The sequence below is a fragment of the Mercenaria mercenaria genome, chromosome 7 (assembly GCF_021730395.1).
Source record: "Mercenaria mercenaria strain notata chromosome 7, MADL_Memer_1, whole genome shotgun sequence".
NCBI classification, from domain to species: Eukaryota; Metazoa; Mollusca; class Bivalvia; order Venerida; family Veneridae; genus Mercenaria; species Mercenaria mercenaria.
The window spans coordinates 3162839-3173538 of record NC_069367.1 but is presented as its reverse complement, the minus strand read 5'-3'; the positions used below and the strand labels follow the sequence as shown (position 1 = coordinate 3173538).

Below are 10700 nucleotides of genomic sequence, written 5' to 3'. Positions count from 1 at the left end.
AGCATTTTTCAGGAAACAAAAACCTTCTCTTTGGCGTTGCAGTCCTAAAGACACTGTTACTGAAAGACTTAGAAGATCGGCTATTTAATGGACAGCGAGGATTCGTGCATAAACTTGAAGATGGTTCCCCGCCTGCGATTAAATTCGGTGGAGATTACATGAACTGAAACCTGAAAAATGAAATTTTTGATGCAGGCCTAAACAATACTTTAGCATCGCGCACTGTTATACGTATTATGTTAAGTTTTGCTATGGCAGTTCATAGTGCACAGGGACAAACTATTGGACATGTTGAAGTGGATTGCTCAACATTTTCCGTACCAGGGCAAATGGGTGTGGCAGTTGGAAGAGCTGTTTGTATAAAAGTTAAAAAGGATTGAGGATTTATTACCTTAATGTAGATGCTGCCACAATGAAACACACAGATTCTATGTATTCTTTTTATAAAAGGTCGTTTAAAGCATTAATCGATGATATGTCTTGCTGTTACAAAATCATGACTGAAAGTGTTACAAATGTGCTACCTACATAAATGGAACTCGCAGTTCATCTATGGACAGTTACAATGATAGCCAGCAGACAGCCAAGAAATTACCACGTTCGCATTTCCCATTTGATATAACCAAATTTGTTGACTTAAACCAATCAACAGAGTTTGTGTCGGTTTTAACACCAGAACTGATTGCATCTGAACAGTTTAAATATCATTTGGAGTTTTTGAACTTTAAAGTGGATAGTTGCTTATCGGATAATCAAGATATAAACAAGAGCTGGGTCCAGACGTATAAAACTTTAAATGAGTTTTTAGTCAGCAAACAACACTTAAAAGCTACCAAGGTGCTGTTTAATGAAAACAATATAAAAAATGTTCTAAAAACTTTCGTTTTGCTTAATCGATAAAAATACAAAAGTAAACGGAATCCATTCTGTCAAAACAATCTGAGTCATTACCGTCAAAAAGTAATACTGAACAAATATCAGATACGGTTAGTGCGAAACTCCGCTACATATGTGGTGTTTGTGTACATAAGACATCGATAAAGGGCCTCTGTTAATCGAAATCTAGGAAGTGCTGGTAGATCTAGTTAACCACTATAAGAAGACAAAATGCTAAAACAACTTCAAATAAAAGAAGAACACGTGGATCCAAATGATTCGCCAATGATTGAAATCACACAAAACGAAAACATTTTTCAGCAGTTAGTTATCACATATCCTCGCAAGCTGTTGAATATTTCACCTAGATCTATATAAAGTTTGTTTTATATTTATCATCTGATTTTTTTTTTTGTCAGATTTGAATACTTTGCAATCTTAAACATATATATGGTTCAACGATGTGTTCGAGATGTTTATCGCGTCTGTCTTTGTAATTGATATCGTCTGCTCCTTGAAATGAAGAAGCGCGTCTGCCTTTCATAGAATTAAAACTATATTGCTTTTCAAAGCGTTCTTTTAAAGAGCCGCACATGCACGGTATGGTCAGTATTGGGGGAGCAAGTGTTGCCTTCGCTTCACTGATAAAAGCATCAGACAAATCTATGCCTGACACAAGACCACTCTCAATGGCTTTCTTAGCCATAAAACGGGTAACTGCACAAAACGGGATAAAGGTCAGGAATTTTCCGCTCAAATGGATCAGGTTTTGTGATCCAAACAAGATGTGTCTGTTACAAGTGGATTTGCCACTACCTTATATCCAGCTAGGTCATTTTCTAATAGTAAATGGACACCTTTAAATGGTAAAACAGGTGTAATACGCACAGTCACGGAACCAATAACCAATTCTGAGGTTAAATAAACATTAAAGAGGGGTACAGAAATAAAACCACACTCCATCCTTTGAATAAGTACATTTGTACTAGAAGAAGTCTTTTCAGAAAAAGGCAGGACATCTGCAAGAATAAAATATTGAGAAGCTTTAGTACTCCTTTGGATTTTAATAGAAGTAGACTTGGTAAAATTACCAATATTTGCTATCTTAAACTCGTGCAAATTCAACATGGGTCTGATCAGAATCGTTTCTACAATTTCGAAATCTTTGCCCGTAAGCCTCAGGAAAACGCTCATAAATATTAAAGATTAAATCTTTGACATAATCATAATTTGAGCTTGTTCTACAGACAGCTGTGTATAAATATCACGGGCTTTGCCAATCAGAACACCCTGTAAAAGAAGACTCCAATTTTCTACTTTAATCATATTTTATTGCTTAAGAAATATGGCAATACAATGCTATACAATACATGCAAATAAATCAGTAAACAAACAAAAGGAAGAATAAACACATGTAGTAATAACGTGGATATCAAATGCAAACGGGTTGTGCCACAAGTTATACCCACATTAGCGGACGGCCCATCCCTATAGTCTTTAGTCAGATATAAGGTACAAGACTTAGAAGATTTTTGTATTGTCGTCAGGCTATAGCTCTTTCCCGAAACTAGGTTACCTCCCTTAGTAAAATTCGAGTGACGTCCCCTGGATTACTAATTTCCACTTCCGGGGACTATTTCCGAGATTCCAAAATGGACGCTAACAAAGAAATCAGCGATGCATGTGACAGGAATGAGTCATTACACAAATTTAACATACCAGTATTGAAATTTTATCTTAGGAGCCGCGGGCAGCATGTGTCAGGGAATAAATCAGAACTTATTGAAAGAGTGAAAGGCACACACCGACTGGGTTTACGTGATCTAAATAGTGTTATGCAGGAAGATAATGATCTCGCTGCAAAAAGATTGACAGAAAAATTGAAAACACCTCTCGGCAAAACTTTAAAGCATCCCGACTATATCGACACGTGGTCGAGTGATTACACAAACATTCCGGATATAACTGAGAAGGATGTGTACAATTACTTTGTGTTTAAAATCCAAACAAAACGTCAGTTGAAAGCAAAGGTCATGTTCGAAGATAGACATGTACACAGTATTGAGGTATGTAAATTGTAACAATAGATTAAGATGTATTTATTCAAAATAAACATAAACTTGTACAGTATATTGCATGACATGTATCATGTCACAGGTAGATTTATAATCTACATGTATATAATACATGGATTATTTGTTGTTATTGTTTTATTATTTGATAATTGCCATTCAGCTCCTACCGGACAGCAACCACTATCACACAATCCTGAATATACTATGTTGTTTTGATTACTTACATGAATTAAATCATATGAGCCGCGCCATGTGAAAACCAACATAGTGCGTTTGCGACAAGCATGGATCTGCGCAGTCTGGTCAGGATCCATGCTGATCGATCAAAGTAAATCGAACAACATGGATCCTGACAAGAGTTCCCGGATGTGCAAGCTGGTCTGGATCTTAGCCTTACTCATTTGGCTTATCGGGATGACTTATTTTATGATCTGATATTTTATATTTGTCATCCTTCCAATGGGGACAGCGACAGTCAAAACAGTCAAAAGTTATTGCACTGTCCCAAAACGTCCTAATATTTGGACTAGTCTGGATCCATGCTGGTCACAAACGTTTGTTTTTTTCTTGGCTTGGCTCATATGTCATTCCTTATGTTTGTTGCCTAAAAGAAGGTGACACTTTCTGAATAAATATATTATATAAAGATTAATTGATTCATGCTCTGCCTTGAATTTCAGGTCAATGAGTCTAGTGAAAATGACAGTCACTGTTTTGTACGATGCAGAGTAATTCAATCAATGCCAACGTCTAACAAGTCAAAGCCTTGTGATTATGCCACATGGGTGATGTTATCCAAAGTGACTGGCTGTGTACATTCGGCTGACTGTGGATGTCAGGCAGGGTTAGTTTAAAAAGTTGTTAATAAAAATTTATACTACAGATTTTAAGATTAAATAGTATGCTACAGATAAATCAGCAAAATAATGCCTCTTTATCAGTGTAGAAAGTTTTGCTTTAGTTCTTAAAATTGTATGTGACATAGAATAAATGTGAAAGGCTTCAGATCTAGTCAAGCGGACAGCTGTTTTACTTATGGCTAGATGCTCATTGTTCGAACTACTTTTAAGAGTAAAATTATATTCCTTTCAAGTTTAGTCATCATCAAAAGAATATATAGATGATATTTATTGGTTTCGAGTAAGACCGAAATATATTTCACAGAGTGAATAAATTATATTAATGCATTTTTTCACGACACGAGTGAAAATGTAAATTATGGTGTTCACTAGTGAAATATATTTCGATGTTATACTGAAACAAACAAGTTTTCTATTTATTCTATGTATTTTAATGTTTTTGACCAAATTACATCAAGTTTGTACACGCAACATCACATCATGACGTCATTATATTGTGACATCAAAATGTCTTTGTAGAAAAAATGAAAATAGTTCTTTTATGTTCCGTGATTTGTTTTACATTTATTTATAAAAGAATATAAATATTTATTATTCTGTTATTATTTTTATACATTTATACCTTTACTAAAGAATGTCCTGCATGGAATTTATAATTCACATTATTTGACATCAACTGTGGTTCCTTACCAGTGAAAAATAAAAATGATTTTTTCACTGTTTGAAAAATATCAAACTGGAGAGAAAAATATCATTGGAGTGAAAAATACTAAATATATCGGAGAAAAGAAATAAATAAGCAAATGTTGGTTAAACCCATTGAGAAACAGAGCTTTACATGAGAAATTAAATATTAGGGGTGTAAAGACGGGCTATTCTCACGATACAAATTATTTCGGCATAGTGATAAGATCAACTTTTTTTTTTACCTTACTGTATGACAACCATCGAGTGAATCACTGTGATGTTTTTTTTTTTAAATGACTGAATAACGATTTTAGTTTGGTAATAAATGTTGATAATTTCTGTATTCCAGTGAGAGTGAAGGTTGCAACCACATTGCTGCTTTTCTTTATGCATTGGTAGACATCACTGAGAAGAAGAAAAATGGCACCCTTGCTCCTACTTCAGTGAAATGTAAGTGGAATAACCCAAGGAAAAGGAAACTTACACCCAAAAAGTCACAAGACCTTGACTTTCAGAAAGTAGTTCATGGAAAAACAGTTGCCAAAAAACTGCTGAACGTGTACAATGTTGACACAAGTGTAAATATAGATAGATTGAAGCAAAAGCTGCTAAATGGTAATTCTCAGGCAGGATGGCTGAAAAACTTTCAATTGCAGACAAGTAATGTGCTATTACCAAAACTTCACAGTATCAACTTCAACTTTCATGACTCTGTTGACATTAACTCCGAGTACTGTGAGAATATATTCCGGGAGTATTTTGAATCATTAAGTATGACTGAAGATGATTGTGTGAAAATCGAATATATGACAAGAAATCAAAATGACTCTCACTTCTGGATGGAGGCTAGACATGAAAGACTTACTGCTTTCAACTTTGGACAGATAATTAGAATGAAAGAAACAACCAAGCCCGATTCATTATTGAATTCCCTTATGGGGTATAAAACATTCACATCAAGTCATGGTTTGAAGCACGAACCCGCAGCCAGGAGAAGTTACAGACGGTACATGCAACATGAGCATCCAGGTTTAAGTGTTAAGAAAAGTGGGTTATTAACAAACACAAAATATCCCTACTTGGGTGCTAGCCCGGATGGTTTGATCGACTGTACTCACTGCCAAGACCCAAATGGACTTCTTGAACTAAAATGCCCATCATCCCTTAAATGGAGGATGAAAACTCCAGCAGAATGTTCAGAGGATCCAACATTTTTTTGCGCACATGTTGAAGGGAGAGTAGCTTTGAAAAGAAAACACAGTTACGATTTTCAAGTTCAGGGACAGCCAGGCCTCAGTGGTCGAAAATGGTGCGACTTTGTTGTGTGGACATGCATGGGACTCTCCATAGAGAGAATTGTTTTTGATGCGGATGTTTTCGTATCCATGGTGAAAAAATTTGAACAATTTTACATCAAGGCCTTCATTCCCGAACTATTCACACAACGTATTAGGAGAGGTGTAAGAGATGACATTACGGCGGAGAAATGAATTGAACAGGATCAAAATATCCTTTAATGTCAAAATGCTGCCTGAGTGACAGTATGATAAACACTTATGTGCATAGTAACCAGTTAGATTTTAAGTATTTAAGTTCTTGGAGAAAATTGATATTACTTAATATACCGTTTATACAAAATTAATAAAAGAGCTAATTATTTGCATAAAAATAACTTCATATTTTAGTGAAAATCATTTGAAATGCAAGTTTGGAAATTTATTATTACCTCCCTTTTCTGATTGAATCGTGTGACAGCATGGAGGTCAGTTTTGATGTTATGTGTCATGTAAGGCATTTTATGAATATCAAGGACATTTATATTTAAGGAAATAAGGAAGGAGCGATCCAATTATGCATCTGAGTTTATATTATATATAATAAAGTTATATTACACATTTTTAAGTAAATTCATTGTTCAGGTTTAAAGCAGCAGGCCAGTTAACTTTCAAAATGGAATTTTTTTTTGTATTCTAACGCGATCAGTGAATAACCTACACACATGTACATAGAGCAAAATCTATCTCGGCTTATTCTGGGAACTTATTTTTCTTAAATAACTGAACCCTTATTATGCTGGTTACGATTAGTGCTGCCTCTGAGACAAGTGTAGATCTTTAGCACATCTGTGCAGTCTGATCAAGATCTGTGCTGTTCGTAATTCAGGCAGTATCGTTTTGGTAATCACCCCTTGCCTGTACTTATATTTAGTTCTAAATGCATTAGATTTAAAAGAATGAAACAATTGGACTGCTTGCAGACAGAATGTAAATAAGTGTGAATAGTTTATTTACATTATATTTTTTTATCATACAGGTACAGTTTTCTTTAAACAAATTGAAGCAGTTTCAGCAACACTGTAAAATGTCATTGATTTGATTTAGAATTTAGAAATAATGTTCAAGTCCTTCAGATTAATTTCTTACCAATAAGTATTTATGCAAGGGTTCCCTTATCTGATGACAACAAAATTACAAATGTGCATGTATATATTTGTGTCATATGACTTGTAAATATTCAAGAAGGTCCATTTTAGTATTAAAATTATGTTTTTAACAATTTGTTTAATGAATGCAAGTTCTACCTACATACTGTTTTCATTATACATAATGGTGTACTACTTCTTTTGCATGTTATGTAATAAATATAATGTCATTAAACTCAAATATTATAAAGTTTGTCTTTATTTTAATACACAGTAATTATTTCTCTTACTCATTAGATTGATTCAGTCGAGTACTATTTCTAATGTGGCACTAATGGAGGCTGGAGATTTGTTAGTTTTGCACAAAGTTTCCACATTTAGCCATTGTAATAGGCATTACACCCTGAACAATCCTAAAGTTCTTAATTCTTTCCATTTGTCTCTCCACATGTATTCTAGCATTTGCTATGTCCCTTGTATTTTGAACTTCTCGTTTAGAAAATTTCGTGTTTGACCGACGAAAGGGAGGAATTATTAATTTGATGCCTTTTGGCGTTGTCAAGTCTGCTATTGTAAAACCTTTATCCGCCATAATGGCGTCACCCTGTTGACATAATTCGAGAATACCGCTTTGTTTTGTCAACTGTTTATCGCTTATTGATCCGACCCACAGGTCAGACACGTATGTCACATGGCCCGATGGGCTAATTCCAACCAATGACTTCCACGTTATGTGTGATTTATAGTCGCTGTACAACAATGACTTCAGTTGTAATGAACTTGGCGTCTCTGTGCGAATTTCCGAGCAGTCAATAATCACTCGAGTATCTGGAAATTTATCTCTAAACACTTTAGGCATGTTGTGTTTCACTGTTGCAGAAGATGGCCACATTATAAGAAAATCTAATTTTGAGTCAAGATAATCAATCCATGTATTAAGAACTCTGCCACATGCAGTGGATGAAATACAAAATCTATTCGCCAAGTCCTCCACCAATAACCCTAACCGTAAGCGCATTAAGGTCATGAAAAATTCATCAATGAGTCTTAATGTTCTTGGCCGACCTCCAAATGAACAACTGTATCCTGAACTTTGGGTAGATGTTTTCTCATTGGCGTCTTCCTTAATTTCGTCGAAAATTGCATCAAATGTATTTCTGTCTGGAATTCCTGTATAAAATATTAATTTCGAATTCGAAGTCATAACATCTTCGTAGGCAAGAAGGGGCAAATCTGTTTGCTGTCCGCTTTCTTTTGTTTCACATTCAGTTTGAGTTCCAACTGTGGAGAAGCTTTTTATGGGCAGCGATTGTGTCTCTGTTGTCTTTGTAGATGTATCAGGATATGTCTGTGTTTCCATATTCCTGCAATGACATTATCAAAACAAGTATTTAAATTGGAGTTTGCAAACAGACTTTTTTCATTTGTTGCTTTTAAATATGTCCTTTTTCAACAGTCTGTCAGTAATTTTAAATATCATGCTGGGCATGACGGATTCTGCATTTGCGACAAGTGTAGATCATGATAAGTCTGCACATTTGTGCAGTCTGGTTATGATCTGCACATTTTGCATTCAGTCAGTATCTTTTCATAAGCATCCCTTTTAACAGTAAATGGTACTGTCCTAATTGAAAGAAGAATAAGTTCATTGGCTAAAATATTGCGAGCTTAAATCTCTATGATTGGCATTGGAATTTTACTTGGCTATTCTTAGACAGCTTAACATTATGTACATGTTCCAGTTACTGTACATTTGTTGTATAAATAATGCAACTTAAGGTAATGGATCCATTATAGTGTACCTCCTTTTAGAACACTATTAAATTAAGACGATAAACCTCAGCCATAAATTTTGTGTTTGAGTTAGTTTCAGTCCGATTAAATCCTTACATCAACTTAACGCACTTAGTTAAACATTACTATTATGGATCCACTACCTTAATATAAAATTGAACTTCCTTAAAAAAAATTACCTCATAAAATAAGCTGATGGAGCAGGTTCTTTACAGTAATCGTGGAAATGAAGGGACACTTCAAGTTCAGAGTGTTCTACACCTTGAAATAGACTGTATGAATCAGCATTTACGGTGCTTGGACAGCTTTCCTCAAGTTTGGTAGCAAAATAATAATTTGCGACACCCTCGTCTTCCACAGTGTTCTCTTCATCGGATTCTGGAACTGGCTCATTCTCACAAAGGTTCTGGAAAGAAAAAATCAAAATTACATCACATAAATCGAAGTATAGCATTACGGCTAAAGGTTTTGTAGCCGTATGATAACATGACTGCTAGAAAAAAACGTAGTGGCTGGGCTAGCTAGGCATCTGGTTACCGTACAACTAGGATGCAAGCGATGCACCCAGTTACCGGACAAGTAGTCAGTCCTTTATAACAGAACTTCAAAGGCAAAGATATGAGTAATATTGTAATAACAGAAGAAACATTTTACTCTTTAATCTATTTCATACTTTGCTTTTTTTTTTTTTTTTTTTTTTTTTTGCATTGCTAACATATATATATGGACCTATAAATAAATTACGAACAGGTGGGTAGGATGTGTAAATTTTCGTTTTCGGTGTACAAACTTACCGAAGTTGGAAATATTTTCTTTACTCCATTTTGTGTCGGAAATATTGATGGCAGGGTATGTAGGAAGGTCGGTCCTCTCGATTCAACGAAGTGTTCACTACACAATAACTTATTTTCGTTCCATTTGAAGGTTCTCATCACCGTTTTACATCTTTGAATCCATACTCTTTTCAATCGTTTATTTTGAGGAAATCTGTGTAACGAAATAGTTTTGCCATCCACAACTTTACCACGATAAATTCCCTTACATATACAACAGTATTTACGAGATGTCTTTCTATTCTCGGGAAGCATTACGACAGTTTCTAAAAATAACCAACATTCACACCTCGGTGACAATGGAATTTGACAAGTTTGATAGTCCCCGGAAGTTATCGTTGATTTCTCGCGCAAGCGCACATCTCGTAATGGGAGATAATTAGCAAGGGGAGCAACTTAGTTTCGGAAAAGGGCTATTTATACGCCGTGATAGCAGAAAATGTAAAAAAGAAAATTCTAAAAATGAAAAGAAAAAAATATTGGAATGAATCTAAAAAGGCAAAGGATACATAGCACTGTAAAGTATTCATTCAAACTGAATACTGAATGGTAAAGAAAATAAGTAAATACATGTATTAGCTTCCGAAAAAAAACTATTGTTAACATATACAACATATTAACCAGGAAAAAAACAAAGGAGATTACCATTTGTACTCTTTCTACACGGTTGCAGCCACCCCGGACCCCCACGCGCCCCTCCAGTCCCTAATCTAGGTGTGTTTAGACAGAAGTAAACCACATTAATACTGAAGTTTTTCTAATTATTCAAGAAAATCTCCTGGTGGTTTTTATGTAATTTTGTACCGCCTTAAATATTAACGCATTCACATCATAGCTTTGGTTTTCTATTCCAAAAAGTAATTTAAAAGTACTTAAAGGGTGATAAGTCCTAGTATTGTTAAAAAGTTCACGTCTTTGTAAAACAAATGATAGGCAGCGGAAAAAGAAAAGTTCTGCATCTTCACACGTATTTCCACAAGAGCATCTGGGATTATCGCGTAAATGATTGCGAAATTAATCTGCATTCAAATTGCTACATCTATTCCTAATTCTAGCATGGTGGACCTGGAAGACAGGGTCTCCTAAAAGATGATACGAAGGGACTTGGGGTGGTTTAAACTTTTCTTTTAGTTTACTTTTGAATGAAAATAAA

The 10700-nt window shown here is 34.9% G+C and overlaps 2 protein-coding genes across 2 annotated transcripts; one reads left to right on the top strand and one right to left on the bottom strand.

Moving 5' to 3' along the window:
* The first annotated feature begins 2528 nt into the window (after positions 1 to 2528).
* LOC123556116 (uncharacterized) lies at positions 2529 to 5988 on the top strand. The gene is made up of 3 exons (XM_045346717.2): positions 2529 to 2942; positions 3632 to 3795; positions 4848 to 5988. The coding sequence occupies exons 1-3, from the start codon at positions 2529 to 2531 to the stop codon at positions 5986 to 5988; spliced, it is 1719 nt and encodes a 572-aa protein (XP_045202652.2).
* Positions 5989 to 7272: 1284 nt separating this feature from the next.
* Positions 7273 to 10348, bottom strand: LOC123556117 (uncharacterized). Its single transcript, XM_045346718.2, has 3 exons — positions 9509 to 10348; positions 8894 to 9120; positions 7273 to 8284 (listed from the first exon to the last, which is right to left on the bottom strand). Exons 1-3 carry the CDS (start codon positions 9800 to 9802, stop codon positions 7273 to 7275), a joined length of 1533 nt encoding a protein of 510 aa, XP_045202653.2. The 5' UTR covers positions 9803 to 10348.
* Between the last annotated feature and the right edge of the window lie 352 nt (positions 10349 to 10700).